This window comes from Neltuma alba, unplaced genomic scaffold (assembly GCF_004799145.2).
Source record: "Neltuma alba isolate B1F8T4 unplaced genomic scaffold, ASM479914v2 tig00012407_pilon, whole genome shotgun sequence".
In the NCBI taxonomy this organism is placed as follows: Eukaryota; Viridiplantae; Streptophyta; class Magnoliopsida; order Fabales; family Fabaceae; genus Neltuma; species Neltuma alba.
This window is the reverse complement of record NW_021636899.1, coordinates 288,290-307,868: the sequence shown is the minus strand read 5'-3', so window position 1 is coordinate 307,868 and position 19,579 is coordinate 288,290. Positions and strand designations below refer to the sequence as shown.

At 36.5% G+C, this 19,579-nt stretch overlaps 2 protein-coding genes across 3 annotated transcripts; one reads left to right on the top strand and one right to left on the bottom strand.

Moving 5' to 3' along the window:
- The first annotated feature begins 2,390 nt into the window (after nucleotides 1–2,390).
- On the top strand, nucleotides 2,391–9,513 carry LOC114726811 (ABC transporter B family member 26, chloroplastic). 2 transcript variants are annotated; one of them, XM_028913526.1, is made up of 18 exons: nucleotides 2,391–2,909; nucleotides 3,041–3,168; nucleotides 3,443–3,485; nucleotides 3,724–3,768; nucleotides 3,864–3,986; nucleotides 4,074–4,177; nucleotides 4,623–4,677; nucleotides 4,761–4,831; nucleotides 4,922–5,024; nucleotides 5,285–5,495; nucleotides 6,281–6,354; nucleotides 6,941–6,997; nucleotides 7,089–7,163; nucleotides 7,856–7,930; nucleotides 8,015–8,296; nucleotides 8,406–8,467; nucleotides 8,544–8,604; nucleotides 8,934–9,513. In XM_028913526.1, exons 1-18 carry the CDS (start codon nucleotides 2,433–2,435, stop codon nucleotides 9,012–9,014), a joined length of 2,127 nt encoding a protein of 708 aa, XP_028769359.1. In that variant the 5' UTR covers nucleotides 2,391–2,432; the 3' UTR covers nucleotides 9,015–9,513. The 2 variants fall into 2 exon arrangements, with proteins under 2 accessions (XP_028769359.1, XP_028769360.1); XM_028913527.1 differs by lacking the exon at nucleotides 2,391–2,909 and having other exon boundaries at nucleotides 3,047–3,179.
- A 2,828-nt stretch (nucleotides 9,514–12,341) lies between these two features.
- Nucleotides 12,342–16,500, bottom strand: LOC114726845 (inorganic phosphate transporter 2-1, chloroplastic). Its single transcript, XM_028913561.1, has 3 exons — nucleotides 15,593–16,500; nucleotides 13,552–13,743; nucleotides 12,342–13,422 (listed from the first exon to the last, which is right to left on the bottom strand). The coding sequence occupies exons 1-3, from the start codon at nucleotides 16,304–16,306 to the stop codon at nucleotides 12,589–12,591; spliced, it is 1,740 nt and encodes a 579-aa protein (XP_028769394.1). The 5' UTR covers nucleotides 16,307–16,500; the 3' UTR covers nucleotides 12,342–12,588.
- Nucleotides 16,501–19,579: the final 3,079 nt, after the last annotated feature.

Here is a 19,579-nt window from a genome sequence, read left to right as displayed (position 1 = left end):
ACTTAATGCTGAAACTCATTCCTGTAGGGAAGCAGTGCTAACTGTTCAAGGCATGGGATGCGTGGTGAGAGATTTTCAGCATTGTCAAGTATAAAGAGTAACTCTTCTAATAATATGATTTTTTTAAGGGTTAAAATACAAATTTGTTTTGAAAATTTTCACTAAAGAGTATTGGATGCCTAGAAGTTTTCTGAGTACAAATTTTTCATGAAAGTTTAAAATCGTGGCAACATTGTTTTCTATCATTAAAAAAATTAATATTGACTATTAAAATAATAACATTGACTATTAATATTTATAATAGTGGGGTAACATTGGTAAGATTTTAAACTTTTAGGGTAAATTTGCATTCAAAAAACTTGTCGGTGCCCAGTCACCATAACCCTTTTTTAATATATAAATTTCACGTTTTAGCCCTTAATTTTACTATTAAAGGACCTTAAATCTTATATTTAAAAAAAAGAATTTGAATCTATATTTACATATATATATAAGTGATTACTACAAACAGATTTTTTTTTTTGTTTGCCAACGATTACAACAAACTGATATACTTATATAAAATCCACATATTTTCATAATCACTATTTTGCTTATTTCTCTCAAGAATTATTTCATGCAATCAATCATTCAACATCCAAAACAATCCAAATTGTCTTCAGACAGGTTCGTTCTTGCCCACAGGTATGAACGAACTTCTTGAAAATCCAGTTATTAACCTTGGCCTTATTTTGCCAGGTTTGGCTAAAACTTTTTGCCACGAATCGTTATGTTCTTTGTTTTATGAATCATGGACTTATTATTACCATTAATTTATCGGCCTGAGTACTCGCAGGGTCTATAGGAGGCGCCCTGCAGCCCATTAAATTTAGCCCAACTGCTTTTGGTGCAAAATTTATGCATTTTCAGATCCCGAAAATAGCCTCTCGAGTTGTAAGAGTAAAGACATGCATGGGAGTGTTTGGATAAAAAAAATTATAATTTTAGAAGTGATTTTACAGCTTATAAAATAAATATATAGAGGAGTTTATTTCAATTTGTAAAAAAAAAAAACTTTTAAAAAGCATTTATGGGCATATCCAAACACCCCGTATATCTATTTCTCCTCGGACCAATTTGTTGTGAGCCTTGTGCACTAGACCATCTTTTTTAATTATGCTGAGTTAGCTCTAATTCTCATGATTAGGGTACTGATTTTTAAACCATTACTTTAACACCTTTTGAATTCATTTATTTATCCATGGCATTGTATTTAAAAAACATTGATTTTTTTTACCCAACAAACACAATGAATTCATTTATTCATGTTTGAATTCTCATTTCTCTTCATCTTAAAAATATTTCCACTCAGTGACTATTGTCAATCAAATAAAAATGTAAAATTAAACTGTCATTCTTTGCTTGGTGTAGGAAATATTGTAAAGCACAATAAAATTTTGGTCCGAACTTTTTCCCTTAGATTTGATTCCCATACTCACACCACAAGCATGGCTTGCTCCAAATTCAAGAAATATTGGAATCTTATGGCACTTTTATGTTCAGGCTAACAACAAAAAGTTGGAACTGCATGTTATTTAATGTTATTTTTTTGAAGAGATTACTCTTAATTTTTAAATAATTTTCACATAAATTTAAAAGAATAATACAAAAGAGATGAAAAGTTATTTAAGTTTGTACTCTCTCATGTACATCTTAATTGTTTTATGTATTATGGAAACTGATATTTTGATTTATAATGTGAATATGTGATAATATATAAATCTAAAATGAGACACTAGAATATTTTAAAATTATTTGTATTAATATGAATTCAACAAGACAAAAAAAGAAAACATATCGTAATAATTTATTTTAAAAATTACTGTATTATATTAAAAATTTATACAACAATTTTTTTTTTGCCAAAAATTTTGCAACTTGTTTCATGTCAAGAAAATATGTTTTGGTATAACTATACACAACTGTTTTTGACGTTTCCAAGATATATAATTCTACACACAGTCTAATGTAATTCAATGATGACAACCTCTTCATGAGTTATAGAAAAAACTGTTAATATTAGGAGATGAAATGAAAAATATAGACAATTGTGTATGAAATTTTAGAGATTTTATTATCCTATTTCTATACACATTAACAATTGAATTTTTCCACCAACAAATTAACAACTGAATTTTAAGTATAAAATGATTTTTTTTATATATTCTTCTGTTTTAAATATAAAACTTATTTTATAATGTAATTTATATTATAAAATAAATTTTATATTTAATTAAGATAGGTGCCAGTAAAAACAAAAAAAATGGAAAAGAAGGCTGCCAACTTCTGGGAAGATCGTACGAGACGAGAACGGGAATGCCGAAAAAGTCGTAGCTCCCATTCCATCGCCAACCCGTTCCATCCATCTTCTGCGCTGCGACATTGCATCGCCCATGGCCCTACTTCTTGGCGCTTATCAACCTCACTTGCTGTCTTCATCATCAATCCGTCAAGAACGCACTACTAAGCCTTTGATCAGAGTTTCTCTGCATCGCTTCCATTTTGCTGCTAATTCTAGAATCCCATCTCTTCGATTCATCCCTCCTTTCAGTTCCCGGAAAGTTTTTCTAGGCCCTCCAAAATCATCGTCCATAAATGAGGTTTCCCTTCAGAATCATTTAGGCCCTTCGAGGGAAGACCATGGGGAAGATGAAGACAATGTTGACTTTCTGGAGAGGCTTAGAAGATGGTTTGGTGTCATTCTCTCGATTTCGCCGGGTGGAGGCTGGTGGGACTTCTCTGATGAAGTCCATGTTCAAGGTCTCGCCAACCCGGTGACTGTTTGGCGCGCGCTTGCCAAAATGTGGGAACTTGTAGCACAGGATAGGTGGGTTATTTTCGCGGCGTTCTCGACTCTGATTCTTGCAGCGGTACGTGTTGCCTATTTTTCCTAATTTAAGGCTTATATTACTTTCTCATTTCTTATTTTTGGCGCTAAGATCAATTTGCTACAATTTTTTTTTTTTGGTTATGTTAAACTCCTTGTTCAATGTCATTTCAGGTTTCGGAGATTTCAATACCACATTTCTTAACTGCATCCATCTTCTCCGCTCAGGGCGCGGAAATTACAGTCTTCCGTCGGAATGTGCGTCTCTTGGTTCTACTGTGTTTAACTTCCGGAATATGCAGGTCAAAATCTTGTATGGTCAAATCTCCCTTCTACCTACAGACATTGTTACGGTTTTGTTGGTTTTACTTACCTAAATAGGATGATCACTCCCCTCTGCGTTTTTTGTGACTAATTGTTGGTTTTACTTATCCTTGAGTCTGCCAAATTAACCGCGGAGGTGGCATGATCTAACATTCCGAAGACAGCTGGGATGAAGCAACTGTAAATTGCGGAACATTGAGATACTGACGGCATGATCTAACAAACCCGTTTTTTTTTTCTTGTTTGCTCCAGTGGGATACGAGGTTGCTGTTTTGGCATTGCTAACATGATTTTGGTGAGCTTCTCTGTCATTTTTTATATTTTGGTTGCTTCTTCTTTCCCATGATGCAGGGGAGCATAATATATTAATGACTCAATAACTCTAACTCTGAAACTTCAGACTGTTGTAATTGAGCTCTGTTCTTTCAGCTACCGAGTCATCAGTTCTTCAGTATATTTTACTGGATAATTGATTCTGTTTTATGCAATGTTGTATGACTTCATTGCTCACTGGAGTTTAAAAATATATGCAGGTTAAGAGAATGAGAGAAACATTATACTCTTCCCTACTTCTTCAGGTTCTACTGCTCTTAATAATGAACTTGTTAGTCTTCTTGTGTTTAATTCTGTTGAGGTGCATAATTTAACTCATTTGGCAGTGCCTTTATCGTAGGATATATCGTTTTATGACTCTGAAACGGTTGGCGATTTGACAAGCAGGCTTGGGGCAGATTGTCAACAAGTGTCACGTGTTATTGGAAATGATCTTAACTTGATATTGCGCAATGTTCTTCAGGTTGCTTTGCATATGAAATATTTATTATTTGAAAGTTGTCCCAAACCCAGACCTTGGGACCTTACTTTTGTCCCCCCACCTTGCTAGGGAGCAGGTGCATTGATCTACCTGCTGGTTTTGTCTTGGCCGCTTGGATTATGTACACTGGGTATATGCACTATATTATCAGCAGTTATGCTAATTTATGGAAGGTAAATTATTTGTCCTCTCAGACTGCTTCTTTATATTCTCAACATCACCTTTCTTGTGGCTTACGGTAAACAAGTGTAAATGAAATGAGCTTTGCCTTGGGAAGCTTGCCCAATACTAAATATCATCACATCATTCATGATCAACATCTTTGTTAATAATATTGTCTTGTTCCTAATTAGTTCATACACTTGATTCGAATTAACTCATATTTCTAGTAATATAAAATAGCATTCGACCTTATAAGAGGTTTCCATCTTAAATGCTGAAGAAATCACTTTATTTTTCCCAGAGCTTTGGATGCTACCATGGTTCAAGTTACTTCTCCACTAAAAGGGGGAGAAGGGTGGGGTTAAAAGGATTCTAACAACCACCCATCCCCAGACTTTTCTGCTTCACTCATCTTTATTCCTCTAGATTTAATTTGGTTTTTGTCTTTCTCAATAGGTATCAGAAAAAAGCTGCAAGGTTGATCCAAGAAGTTACTGCCTCTGCAAATCAGGTAGAATCAGCTGCCTTATACTGCACTTTGTTTATGTTTCCTGAATACTGCTGTAATGCCCTTCCTTTCATATTAAATTGTAGGTAGCGCAGGAAACATTTTCTCTCATCAGGACTGTCCGTGTTTATGGAACTGAAGGAGAAGAACTTGGAAGGTGACAGTTTTAAGAACTATAACATATGAGGGTACGCATTCTTTTATTTGAGCAGTTTTGACATGTATTTTTTTTCTTACCCATTGATAGATACAAATGGTGGCTGGGGAAGTTAGCTGATATAAGTTTGCGACAAAGTGCTGCTTATGGATTTTGGAATTTAAGTTTCAACACACTATATCATTCAACTCAGGTATGGCAATGTGTTGTTAAAATAAAGATTCTTTTTTCGCTTATGTTAAATTCCTTTTGGGATCAATTAAATAATTTAATTTCTGATTTTGAAATTTCTCAAACCTTTTTTTTCCTCCTTTTTTTGGTGAATTGTTTCTTCTCCTCTTTATAATACAATTTTGTTTTCTTTTAAATTAAAATAAAAAAGAAGAAATTATTGAACTCCAGTTTCAACTTCTGTCCTTGACTTTTGTTTTATTGAAACATTTGATCTTTTAGGCTATCGCCGTTCTGTTTGGAGGGATGTCCATTCTAGCAGGTCATATTACAGCAGAGAAACTCACCAAGTTTATACTATACAGTGAATGGCTCATTTATTCAACCTGGTGGGTTGGAGACAATATATCCTCTTTGATGCAATCAGTTGGAGCCAGTGAAAAAGTATTTCAATTGATGGATCTCTTACCAAGCAGCCAATTCATAGCAAGGGGCAAGTGTTATTATAAGCTATGTTGAGCTAATTTATGTGATGATGATTATATACATCATGTTTGTCCTTTCTGTTCGTCCTCTTCAAGGAGATTGCATTTTTCTCAATATTCAATTTTAATTCCACTTGTGGATCATATGGTTGAACATATGACCAATGTTACATTTTACAAAAGGAGATACAATGCGTTAGTGCATCAGCTGAATTGTGGTTGCTGGTAACAGGCACACCGCACACTGTTTACTACTGTTATCAATGTTTTAATAATCAAGGTACATGTACCTAATACAACAGTGGCGATATTCATCCAAAAAAAAAAGGAAGGATAATAGCAGTAAGCAATAAAAAGGATTTATCATCAAGCTTTTCTGGTGAACAAAGTATTACTGTATTCATCTAGAAAAAAAAGAGAGGAAAACTCCTGGCAACATATTACCATGCAGATTAGCTCATATTGTGCTGACAGACTGGATTGTTAGAGCATTCTAGCCGAGCACTTAATGGTTCCGTAAGTTCATAAGACTGAGTTTGACTTTTACCAATATATGCAATTGGTATAGTCATGTTTAGAATCCACAAGTTATTATTATGGTGTCATAAATTAATGGGTCTTTAATGCTTCTTTAACATGCAAATACCGTACCTGCATCAATTTTCCACATCTCTACCAAGAAATTAAATAGAAAGAAAGAAAATATCATGGGAAATGTGAAGCATTGCTGCCTAATTTTTCATCAATGTTTTGAGTTTTGTTAAATTGAAGTTAGTATGTAACCTTGTTACAGGGGTAAAGTTACAGAGATTAGCGGGGCTTATTGAGTTTATAGATGTTGCTTTTCACTACCCTTCAAGGCCAACAGTATGTCTCCTATTTTCAGTATCTTCTTCTGGCTCCTAGATTAGAAAGTTGTATATTTAATACTCTTATCTATCTTTACTTCAGTGAGGAATAACAATGCTATAATAGAAAGTAAAACTTCGACGCTGACATTTGTTCCTTTCTAAACAAGAAAATGGGTGCAGACAGAATTCTCTTTTTTGCTAGTTTGGTATAAGTTGTTCTACAGATAGCAATGAAGCAGTAGAGTACCTTTTTGGTCTTTCCAGTCTTGTGAGCATGTTTGTGTATTATAAGTGGAGAATACTTTTGCTTACAAAGATTTTATTTTGTGGGTGGGGTGTTGTTTTTGACAGCTTAGTGTTGATATCTAGTTCTTGCTTGCATATGCATTGTCACAAATATTGTAGATAAAAATGCAATTTCTTAAGCTGGTGCATGCTGCTATGGATATTTTTATTGTAGTCTTGACTTCTGAATTCGGCACCATGTGTCCCCTCACTTGGTGCTTTTGATGAGGTTAGTTCAATTTGATTAGGATGCGCATGGGGTTAAAGTAACTGTTGTAACTACCAAAGGCTCAACTAATGAGTTGATGGTGTAACAGGTGCCTGTAGTGCAAGATGTAAGCTTTTCTGTTCATCCTGGTGAGGTGGTTGCAATTGTAAGAGACTGTTTCTAATAGACTTAATCCCTTTCTTGTCTGCAGAATGGCTAAAAGATTAACTTTCTGTCTCTTGTTGGTTTTTGCATAGGTTGGCCTTAGTGGTAGTGGAAAAAGCACACTCGTAAACCTTTTGCTCCGGCTATATGAGCCAACAAATGGTCAGGTAGTATTTTTGAGCCTTATGATTTCATGAAAGGAAGATTGGGAAGGGATGGTTTGATCCTTATAAGATGTGCATGAAGTCATAAGTTGGAGTTTAAGATAGAAAGGAATAATGGAAAGGGAAAAAAAGTAGTTATGAGATTTAAGTCATTAAGCAGTGACTAGAAAATATTTTTTCTACTATGGCAAAATTGTCATTCTTTCTTAAAATATACATTTCTCTTTTTTTTTCCCCGGTTACCCTTAAAAATATGCATTTCAGTTGACATAACTGGAATCAATTTTCTTTCATAATAAGAAGTTTAAAGGAAGAAAGGTTTTTACTGATCTTTGAGTCAAATAGCATATCCTGCTATCTTGAGAACAAACGCAAAAAAGGGGATATGTTTTTTTCTGTATCCTACCATGAACACTCAACGATTTTCCCTTATCAGCGAGTTAATAGGTTTCTCTTTGGTGATCATATCAAATTAGCAAATCCAAAAAGAAAACAAGTGTTGGTTATACTTCTAAACATTCAGTTTCGTGAAGTACTTCTGAAGCTGTAGGGGCCATTTTGTTGGTGCAGTTATAAAATTTGGCTGAGTTTCTATATAATAAATTAGGTAACCGTAGCTACAGCCAATCATTATGTAGAGTAGTATTATGAGAATAGTTGCCTATTATTGTTCTTTCAATACTCTTCAATTGCAGATTTTGATTGATGGCTACCCTCTTAAAGAACTGGACATCACGTGGTGGAGAGAGAGAATTGGATATGTGGGACAGGTTCTTGACTGGCAACGTGGCAGAAAATTTAGTGAATATAATTATGTATGGTCCTTTTCTAACTCATGAAAATTGTTTGTGCAGGAGCCAAAGCTCTTTCGCATGGATATTGGTTCAAACATCAGATATGGATGCACCCATGATATAAAACAAGAGGATGTTGAATGGGCTGCCAAACAAGCCTATGCTCATGACTTCATCTCAGCACTTCCTAATGGTTATGTGACACTTGTTGATGATGATCTATTAAGTGGGGGACAAAGGCAGCGAATCGCCATTGCAAGGGCCATTGTTAGGGACCCAACTATTTTGCTCCTTGATGAAGCTACCAGTGCACTGGATGCTGAGAGTGAATATAATGTCCAGGTCTGCTTCTAGAACCTTCTTCTCTAGGCAAGTTGATTGTGGCACCCTAAATATGGGGAGAGAGAATACAGAAAAAGATAATGATTCTTGAGTTGCCATTTTATGTTAGGGTGTCTTTCGATCCATCAGAAGTGACTCCACGATGAGAAGCGTCATAGTCATTGCACACAGGTTTTATCTTCGATTGTCAGCACCCATTATATCATAGTATTGGTCTGAATTTAAAGTTCATTAGCTGCTTCTTCAGGCTTTCTACCATAAAAGCGGCTGACAGGATTGTGGTCATGGATGGTGGTCGGGTTGTTGAGGTCGGTGAATTGTTGGTTCAATATCAATGTCTTAACCTACAATTTTTCTTTAATGTTCTATTCGGGTTTATTATCCTTGATGTGTCCATTGGTTGTCTCGTTTTGAATTTGACTCCCAAAATTGTTCTGCTCCATCATGATGGATATGATATAGCACAGGATAATGATGCTTGTAGGGGATAAAATTCACAATAGGCTGCTCTCCTTGTTTGTGCGAAAGGCTATAATTTGCTATTCTTCTATATATTTCATTTTATTCAAATCCGAATTCTGTCAATGAAATACATATATAAAAGAATTCTAACGGTCAATGGTTCATCTCCACGCAGATTGGGAATCACAGGGAACTTCTCTTAAAGGATGGTTTGTATGCACGATTGACTAGAAAACAGGCTGACGCAATGTCATGATTTTTCGAGTGATACAATTATACAAAGCGGATTTTTCTTCGCTTTTCTCTCTGGCTTCCTTCTCATTTGAAGTTGGGGAGTAGGCGAAGCAACTTTTTTTTTTCCAACTGCTGACCCGTATATTCATAGTATTTCACAAGAGGAAAGCACCAAGTTTTAGCAAAGAAGAAAGAATGTCTTGCTGCAGCTGATTTGGATGGGATTTCAAGGAAGCTTCAGAAAGGTCACAATTTCAAATTCTTATAAAGCCCTATGAAAAAGCATACGAAAGCCAAGGTTGAAGAAGCTAAATACTGCATAGTTAACTACATTCTTGAGTGGTGTCAACTAACATAATTTCCTGTTACCAACTGTGGACAATTGCGCAAGTTACATTTGAGTTCTGACAAAAACAAAGTTCATGTAATGCAACTGTAAGTCCATACAGTGAGGTCACATTATATCTCTAGCTGTGTGCAATTTGTTGCTTAATAATGTCTTCTGTCTATTTGGACTTTTATTTCTCCTCTGCATATTGATAATAGGCGTTGTGATGAAAGAGGATCCTTCCCTCCTTTTTCCTTCACTACCATTGGATAAAAAATCCCATGGTTCAAATTTGACATTTTATCCAAAAAAAAAAAATTATTGAAATTTTACTTAAAAAATACATGAATTTAAATTGTTAAAATATGGTCTGAATAAACCATTATTAGAAAGCAAAATTTCTTGGATGCACCTTTCCTCATTCTCAAAAATACATCACATTTCACAAATACGTAAAGGCATGCGAGCTCCTTTCTATAAGAATAATTTGGTTTAATACCAAAAGAAAACACGTTTTCACCTTTGCCGTTTTGAACTCATGTATTGGGTAGAGACACTGTAAGTCTCCCGCCATCAAGGCAAGAGGTCGAATGGCAAAAAAACGTTTCCTTTTAAGTTAGATAATACGAAGAAAATACGGTATGATCAGTTTTTTTTCACAAAGTCACACGTGAGATTGTCATTAATGAGTCTTCATATACTTTATTTAAATAATACCTCCCATTCTCATTATAAGATTTAGTATGCAATTCAATTTTAATTACAAATTAGATCTTATATTAAGACCTAGAGGTAATATTATATAACATCAGCTTCCATCGATGGCTTTAAACACGTATACTTTCATGTATAAAATTTCAGTAAACCATGCAAAGCAAGCTTCCATTGATTTACGTGACCAGTTTTGACGCAGAGACAGTCAAATCGAACTAAGAATTTAAGATTTTATAATTTCCCGTAATTGTATGATTGTTGTCTCGGTTAATATTGGTTCATGTGAACAAATCAAACCAAAGATTTTGGCAGTTTGAGAACTATGGAACTGTTGCAAGTTAGTTGCTTAGATTTTACTTTTGTTTTGAGCATCTTGCATTTCTGAGCAAGAAACTCAGGTTTCATGAATAGAAGCCTGTTACTTGTTATCTACGTATATCGATATGGACTTCCAAGCAAGAATTTTCGGCCAGTGCTAGTTCGAATCGTGTTTAATATTAAAGGATACAAAATTGAATTCCATTTATAACTAATTTTCATTTTTAAAAATGGTATTCATGTCCACTGGACTAGCTTCATTAAAGCATGACAGGGAAGAACATCGACTTTAGAGTTCCATTTTCTAGTCGTATTAATATCCAGCAAATTTCGCTTCCTTCTGTTATTCGCTGAAAAACATCAAATTTACAGTTTCAACTAGCTTTCTGTACAGTTGTGATGAGTACGAGGTTTAATCTTTCTCCACAGCTGAACTCACCAAGTAACCATAAAGATTTTAATGACAAGTTTCTCAGTGACCACATGGCCAGCATTCTCAGCGCATCTTTCTCCCCATTCAGAAAGATGTGTTTGCAGAGTACATGTCCGTTGCTAGTTTTAGGGTTCTGGCTCTCTCTTGAAAAAATGCACAGTAGGTTATAAAGAGCTAAGAATTTGCATTTACACACGTATATTTACCAGCTGGAGGCTGAAGAAGCTAGCATGAGGACATGCTAGGTTCATAGGAGTATGATCCCAACAAAAACAATGAAGTTAATTTTGAGGAAGACATTATGCTTTGTTATCCTTTCTAGGTGAACTTTGTTCCTACCCTAACAACATCCAAAAAGGAAAAATGAAACCTTGCCTCTCTTGCTATGCTTCTTACCAGGTTTATCAGCATCGATTTCATCATTGAAACAATATTAAATTAGTAGCAGCCGGCCTTGGTGAACAAGAAGCATCAATGTTGGAGCCAATGGTTAAATACTACTAGCTTTCCTCGTGTTTATACTCTACCTTACAATTTTTCTGTAGGAAGACGATAATGAAACTCTTGGATAGCTGCTCAACCTCAACCTTCCGGCCATGCTGAAGCGTGTGGTTCACTCGTTAGGCCTGGTGCAGCACTCTGATAAAAAATCCAGAAGAAAGAAGCAACTTAAAGGTGGTGTTGCTAAAGCAAATCTTCAGCCACACGACTCGAGCTTGCAATCTGAGAGTATTTTTGTGGAGATAGTTCATGAAGGAGGCCAAAAGGAGTTGTATCAGCATGCAGTTCCTGTATCAAAGTTGATGGAGAAATATCCTGGGATGTGCGTTGCCTTACCAGAAGTCTTCAAAGATCCACACCAGTCAGTACTATGGCCAGAAGAGATTCTAATGCCCGGCCACAAGTATATTATAATCTCATGCAAAGCCGTGGAAAAGCTCAAGCAAAAATATCCAGAGGAAGACAGAACCGTACTGGACACAAAGGTCGCTAAAGATGACGATGGCATAGGGAACGGCAAAATCCAAGTGTACGATGGAGTAAGGCAAGAGATTTTTGAAGCGAAGAAGAGTGTGTCTTCAAGTACAGAGGAGGCGTTTTGTTCTGCAAAGGACTCGTACCAGTCTGAAGGGAAGTACTCGACATATCCAAAGCGAAAAGGGTTAAGAGGGAAGAAGAAGCCTTTTGTGCCTCCTCTTTCAAAGGCGAAATCTTTTCGTAGTTTGGGATGGCAACCTAGCCTCTCTCCCGTGGAAGAGCTCTCAGTTTGATTTTCTCTTCTGATACAGGCCTCCAACTAGTACATACAGTTCCCTTTTCCTCTGGCGATCTGTGTTGTTCATTCATGGCTTTCTTCATTATGGGAATTGCTTTACTTGTTTACCCGTGGAGAATTGCACTATTTAATGAGAATTGACATGTTTCGCATGCTTTTCTGAAATGGCGTAATATATGATATTTCATGTCATTTTTTAACATTACGTAGAGTTGATGGACATGATTCAATCAAACCTCATTTCCGTTAAGAATGTCTGTCCCTTCAATCCCCTATTCCATTCGTGTTTAAACATGTGAGATTTTAACCATAGAAAAGAGGGAAAATCATAACACTCTAGCACGAGGTTTAGGGTTTTACATGATGATCTGGACATAAAAGTTTCACCGGTTGAGGAGACAAGACTCTCTGAAAAGCCTCCTCGACTAGGAATAGAATACCCTATGCTTCAACAAGAACCATCCTCGTGTCGTCTTTTGATCTCCGCCAAAAGAATCCACGGGCAAACGACAACGTGCCTGAGTTGTTCACAAAACATAAGACAAAACCTTGGTCAAGATCCAAGTGTAGAACACAGACAGAACTGCACCAACGGGAATAGTGACTGCCCAAGAAGCCACAATCTCCCTCACAGTTTCTGCTCTCACACTGTTAAGTCCTCTTGCAAATCCAACCCCCATGACTGCACCTACAAGAGTGTGTGTTGCAGAAATGGGGAGCCCCAGCTTTGAAGCAGAAAGAACCACTGATGCTGCAGCAAATTCAGCAGCAAATCCTCTTGTTGGTGTGAGCTCTGTTATTTTCTTCCCAATTGTAGCTATGACCCTATAACCCCACATGGTGAGCCCGGCAACAATACCGAATCCTCCCCACACAAGGATATCGGTCGGAATCACAATCTCAGCTCCTGTGGCTCCGCCGTGAAGTATGGCTAAGGCGCCAGCCAAAGGGCCTATGGCATTGGACACATCATTTCCACCATGAGCAAATGACATGAAGCATGCAGAGAGGACCTGCATGTAGCCAAAGACTCCATAAACTATTTCAAGCTGAGTGCCCTTGGGACCTGCAATATCAGAGAGGAAGCCTATGTTTTTGTGGGCAGTGTCCTCCTTTGGATCAGGCTGTGGAGGAGGAGGAGGAGAAGTAGGCTTGATAAGAAGATGGCCAAGCTGTTTTCTTATTATTCTGTAGACAAGAATAGCACCACAAGTTCCGCAGCCTAATGCCTGGGCTAAAGCCACAACGAAGACCTTGCTGAGAGGGAAGGCGGCAAAAGAAATGCCGGTGACACCAAGAAATACGGCAATCGGCGCTGCTGCAGCCGCTGCCTGTCCTGGATTTGGCGCACTGTACACAAACTGGACGATAAAAAAGATCAGACTGTGTTCTTCAAAAGTAGATAGTTAACTAACCCAAACTAGGTTTGAATCAGATATAGATAGTTAATGCAGAGAAATGAAGTACTAGAGAAGAAGGAACATACATACCCTACGAATGCATTTGTACACAAGAAATGACATAGCTGCTCCCATTAAGGGCGAGATCACCCATGAAGAAATGACTCTTGCCAGTGAACCCCAGAAAACGGCTCCACCTCCGCCGTAGGCCAGACCGAATCCGACCATTGCTCCCACTATACAGTGTGTAGTAGACACTGGCCATCCATAGTATGATGCAACCTGCGCCCACAAATATAATACTATCTAGTAAATATACGACTGATATCTAAGTCCTTATTGGTTGCTTCCATATCAGTCCCATGAAGCTCTTTTTCCTGGATGAAGTTTCAAGATAGGTGTCATTAGTTAGATTCTTGTTGGAAAAAAAATTATAACATTTAACATTTCATATGACTAAGCACAGCAAATGGACTCTCTTAGGAAAATTTTACCAGAAATCCAACGTGGAGGAAAATTACACCTAAGGCAACATTCCCTTAACATAAGAAAAAATTGAGTTATTCTGAAGACAATTCAAGATATGTTCATTAATTTTAGTATCTGGATGCTATATTCAATTTATAGAGACGCATAAACAAAGGGAGGAAGAAAGGCCTGTGAGATATCACGGAAGAATGCTTACCCTTAGTTTAGATGGGGAGAAAAAGGGAGAAAGCGCAACATTCTTTGGAATTTTTACTTACAAGATGAAATGCCCAAAACCCGAAAAAGAAATGATCCCAAAGAATTTTGTGCATAAATGCTAAACTCTCTTTCTATGCTTGCATTGATTACCGATCTCGTAAGAACTCTTGTTATTAGTTTCCCAGTGTCTTCTAATAGAGATGCACATCAATCAAGTAAGAGATTAGAGCGACAAAAACAAATTTAATATTCTACAGGAGATTTACTTGCATTATATCTTACATATCAAATTTATGTTTCCTTCCACTTCCACCTCTTCTCAATTCTCACCTTTGACAAGAACTGAAGAACACACTCCTCCAATCCTAGATGTGAAAATTAATTAGTAGGTTTTTTTTTTTGGGCTATGTACATGTATTCTTTTATTAAAAGTAATTCTATTCGAAACACTGTTAGATAATAAATGTAGACATTTCTCAAGAATTCAAACTTGGTTAGTTACATTGTAAAGGACTAGACTCTTCTGTTAAACTCAATCCTTATTAGTAGCGGAATGGTTTGTTTTGATCCTAACTTTAATCCATTTATCTCCCAAATTTCTAAATTCAAGGGAGTGATTTAAATGATTAAAAAAAATACTTTAAGAAAACCAACTTATTTTTAACAAATAATTAACCTAACCAATTTTCTTAATCTCTGTGAATGAATTATTTAGCTCAACATAAGGGAGTAATAAATAAGTTTGAAAATAACAATATACAAATAATCAATTTCTCTCTCTCCCCACCACTCGCCACCCCAAAAAAAAAAAAAAAAGTAGATTGCTAATTTAATATGTACTCCTTTGGTCTTATTTATAAAACAGAGAGAAGAGATATTTTTTGGTCCTATTTATAAGGCACTGAGAGAAATTTTTTGTATAGATGTACAATTTTACCCTTCATTTATCACTATGTTGACTTTGTTTAGATGGAATATAATATATATTAAATAAGAATAAAGTTAAAAAATTATTGAATTTTAAATGAGAGTTAATGAAAATGAAAGTTTTCATTGGTCTATGTAAAACATGTTGGAATAGGACCAGAAGAGTATGTTGTCAATCTAGTCCTTTCCATCCCGGATTAGCTCATGTGTCAAGAGCGGGATGTGATTATAAGACAAGCTTAAATTTTTAAAAGGCATTAATTTAATGCTATGGCAAGTTATATTCATTTCTTATTAATGTTATGAGGTGACATGTCTCAGTTTTAATCACCAAATCAAAACTCAGAACACCGTCCTTAATTGCTGCCAAGCATCTGATGAAGAAAGTTAGATAACAACAAATTGATATATGTGTGAAAATAATTTAATTGATTTGAATTTGATCGTATGTATCGTTCAACAACTAAACTGATTAAAACGGAACAAATCAAAGCAAGTGAGGAAGCGAAATAATTACCTGTAGCCAAGTACCAGCAGCAGCAAGCGAAGAGAGCAATCCTGCAAAGAGCAGAGTATCCTTCCCCTGAAACACATTAGCCACCAGAATGCCCTTCTGCATTGTGCTGGACACGTGTGTCCCCATCAAAAATGCCCCTGAAAACTCCAGCACCGCCGCCGTCACCACCGCCTGCCGGAGACTCAACGCCCCGGACCCCACCGAAGTCCCCATCGCATTCGCCACATCATTCGCCCCAATATTCCAAGCCATGTAAAACCCAAGCAGAAGCGTCGCGTATGATAAAAGCTTAGTCTTCAAGGCCAAGCCCTGTCCCAAAGGCCTCATCAAGAAAGGAAAAGTGAGAGCAGCGAACACTAAGCATATTGAAATCGCAGAAGCAGTGGCCGATGATATGTGAAATGCTTGGGCCATTCCAGGCGACTCATTTTCTTCCTCACTAGTATTGCCTGGCTGCTGATGCCCTCGGTGCTGTTCTTCGCCTTCGGCATCCGCGAAAGACGATAAAGAAGCAAATGGGCGTGTGAGTTTCGAGCTCCGTGTTCTGAGAACAGCAAAAGAAGACTTTTCTGGGGGTGATAATTCATAATTTGGCTTGAGATGGAAAGGGGGAGAATTGTTTCTGGGAAGATACAAGTAAGAATTCCGCAGAAGGAATCTGTCTGGAGAAGAAGCGGTGTGTTTGATAGAAGAGAAGCGAGCAGAGGGATTCATGGCTTGAGGAATGAAAAGGTGAGAGGGTTGCGTGGGAGTGGGGATTATTGAGTCTGGTGCGCCATGGAGAGAGTGGTAGGTGGTGGAGAAGAAGACAGAGGAATGTGAGGAAGATCATTGAGTTTCCTATGCATTTGTGAGGAACGCGAGAGGGAATTGGGGTGCGCTTTTGGTTTGGTTGATGGAAATGAGTGGTGGTTATACGTCGGAAGCGACTGTTCTATTTCACAAGGCATATCCACCACAACCATTTTACTTGTTTTCCCCAAATATGTTTTCGAGATTTAAACTCTTATTATCAGTTTATCCACTATCCACTGTTGATCACGCGAGGCATATGTCGTTTCTCTGTAGGTGCACGTGTACAAATCAGGTTCTTCTTTTTTTGTCCGAAATATAATCAAAGCTTACCCACGCCATGACCACAACAAGAAGAGTTCTTGTTCACATTCTAACAAAGTTCTCATAAGGTTCTTATATTCCTGCTGTCTTGTTTATAGGATAGGAAGAGTGATTTTATCCTTAATTTATTCTATAAAACTGTTCTTCTTAATATATATATTAAATAGGAAAAAATTAAAAAATCAATTAAATTTTAAGATAGACGTAATGAGATTTAAAATTCTTCTTGACTCCCATAAAATATGTTAGAAGTATCTTTATTTTTGTGTTATCTCAAAAGTATCTTATAAATAGAATTATAGGAATAATAAACTAATAGGATTTTTTTTTTTTAGCTAGGCACAAGTATTGGGTAATATAAGTATCTATTTCGGTGAGAATTCAAACATTAATTCACCAAGTTGTAGAGGATTAATCTTTCTGTTAGACCCAACCCCAGTTAATTAAAGTAACAGGACTTTCTTTTGGTAAAAGACAAGTTTAAGTAAGTTGGGTTCTAAAAATTCACCAAAGTTCGGACATATCTCCAAATTCAGAGAGTATTTAAAGAGATATTTATAGATCGTCCATTAATAAAATTCTCACACGTGTGATGGGATTCAAACTCACGATCTGACTACTCCTGTTGGCAAACTAATAGAATGATCCTCTTCTTCATTTTTGTTCATCACGGCATAGATATTCAAGGCAAGCGAGAAAATGGGCCCAGATGGAAATATTTAACTGGGCCCATAGAGTTTTGTAAGATCTAATATGTCCTCTCGTCCTGCAAAACATTGGGCCGGGCCCATAGTTGTAAATTAGTAGTGGGCTTTCAGATTGTTATGCTGTAAGCTGAGGATTTGGTCCAAACTAGTTTGTAGTTTATAAACAAAGCCTTATAATTAGGACAGGAAACAATAATATGGCTGGCTCCATGAGCAGCGAGACAAGTCAATTTTCATGCTGAGGTCGAAATGTAAAAGAAAAAGGAAACTTTCTTCTACAAGTGGAACCAGTACTTACGTGATAGAATGTGACTTGCTGTACTTTTTTTCCACCTGGCTCGGGAGAGACGGAGAGGCTTTACCATTTTTTGGGTAAAGTTTGAAAGCAAAGGGATCCAGCCATCCAGGCGAAATTTTTTGACCGGGGATAGAGCGAAATTAAAACAATCCATTCATCAGATATTATATTTATATATATGAAAAAACTATCTAAATACCTATCTGCTTATAGCATTCGACATTCTGAGAATTGAATAATTGAAATTACAAAGCACAGTTAGCTATAAGAGTTGTTACTGAAAATAGGGCATAGCAATGATAAGAGGTGTCACTAGTTAAAGAATTCTTAAAAATGAATAGGGATAAGATTAGAGTTTTCACTGGCTCTCGGTATATCGTAAGATTAATTCTCATTCTCAGAAAACTAATAAATAAGTAAATAATAACTCAGTGAACCCTAAATATTAACAGGGTGTGGTTGGAGACTAGTCATATGCCTACCAAATTAGGTTACCTAAGCTTTTTATGATGGTGAATAGTATGTGGTTTGGTGTTTGTAACTCGTGTTCTTCTCATAGGGTTTGGTGTCCATTCAAACTTTAAAGCGTCATTAACATGCTAATAGTTTTATAATCTAGCTTCATCAAATATAAAAAAAAAGTTATGGATTTAATCTTGACCTAATAGTTAAGTTGAGACGTACTTTCATATTTATTAGTTTTTTTAAAATTATTCTTATGAATATTTCTCCAATCATAATCAAGTAAAAAAAATGACATTATTAAGAAAAATAATTGTAATATTTTAAAAAAACATATCATATTTCTTATGATTAACTAACTTATCTAATTTTCTTAATCTAATCAAATTAGTTAAATAGTTTTTATATTAAAAACTGAAGGAGTATCATGTTATTAATATCTACCTCTTTAATTTTAAAAAATGGGTTGAGGCGTATACTTGCATGGGGAGTTAATATCCCACTCCCCATCACCCTTTTTTTTTGCTGGGATTTTAGTGATTACTAACTGTTTCAGTTTTCTATGTGGTTCTAGTATTTTCTAGGGAAGTCAACTCTCCCTGCTTACATCACCTTTCGCACGGCACAGTTGAAATATTTTTTTATACAAAAAATTTCGGTTTAATAAAAAAAGAAGTATAAAAAAGGATTATCTTCGATCTATTTCTAAAAATATCATTAATTAGGAGATTTATATAACCCCAAATTAGTGAGGAGAGAACCTTTTGCTTGTTTGTTTGTTTTTTTTGGGGTAATAGTGAGGGGAGAATTTTAATAAGTGAGGGAGGGTCGGGTGTACGAAGGACACTCACGCGGGTTTTGATGGCTAAGGTTAGCTTCCCATATGGGGTGGATGGATCAGACGGTGGTGGAGGGCCGAAAGCCGAGGCCCAAAACAACCTTAATTGGAAGAGTGCTCAGGGTCCCCCATGAGCGTCCATTGCCTCCGGTTCCAGACACCAGAATTATCAATCCCAAACTTTTTATTTATTTATTTATTTAAATTATTAACATGGAGTCATCAACTACTGGAAGCCAGGACCATTTGAGGGGAGGTGGGAAGTAGAGAATTCCCACAACAATTTGGCGGGAGTAAAAGAGGAGGTGGGGCTGACAAGAAATGAGCACAAAACGACAAGCCGTCCCATCGCCGCTTCCTTAGAATTCAAGATTCAGACTTCGGTTGCGAAGCGTGACCCACGCGCAAGAATCTAGTTGCCGGCGTTTCATGCGCGAAGCCAAAGGAAACCCCACAATATGTTCGGGAATTGGGATGACCCGCGAGGGAAACAGTTCTTTCTGTTTTTTTTAGAAAAAATCCCAAAAACAATACTTAGAATATAAGAAATTTCAGATTAGGTCCTG

Bases quoted from the DNA above. Each gene is read 5' to 3' on its own strand.
- LOC114726811 (XM_028913526.1), top strand. From the start codon at position 2,433: ATGGCCCTACTTCTTGGCGCTTATCAACCTCACTTGCTGTCTTCATCA. The intron at 4,832-4,921 runs GTGACAGTTTTA...ACCCATTGATAG, and splicing joins GAAGGAGAAGAACTTGGAAG to ATACAAATGGTGGCTGGGGA. The intron at 5,025-5,284 runs GTATGGCAATGT...TTGATCTTTTAG, and splicing joins CACTATATCATTCAACTCAG to GCTATCGCCGTTCTGTTTGG.
- LOC114726845 (XM_028913561.1), bottom strand. From the start codon at position 16,306: ATGAATCCCTCTGCTCGCTTCTCTTCTATCAAACACACCGCTTCTTCT. The intron at 13,744-15,592 runs GTAATTATTTCG...TTGTGGGCGCAG, and splicing joins CTGCTGGTACTTGGCTACAG to GTTGCATCATACTATGGATG. The intron at 13,423-13,551 runs GTATGTATGTTC...TTTATCGTCCAG, and splicing joins TGTACAAATGCATTCGTAGG to TTTGTGTACAGTGCGCCAAA.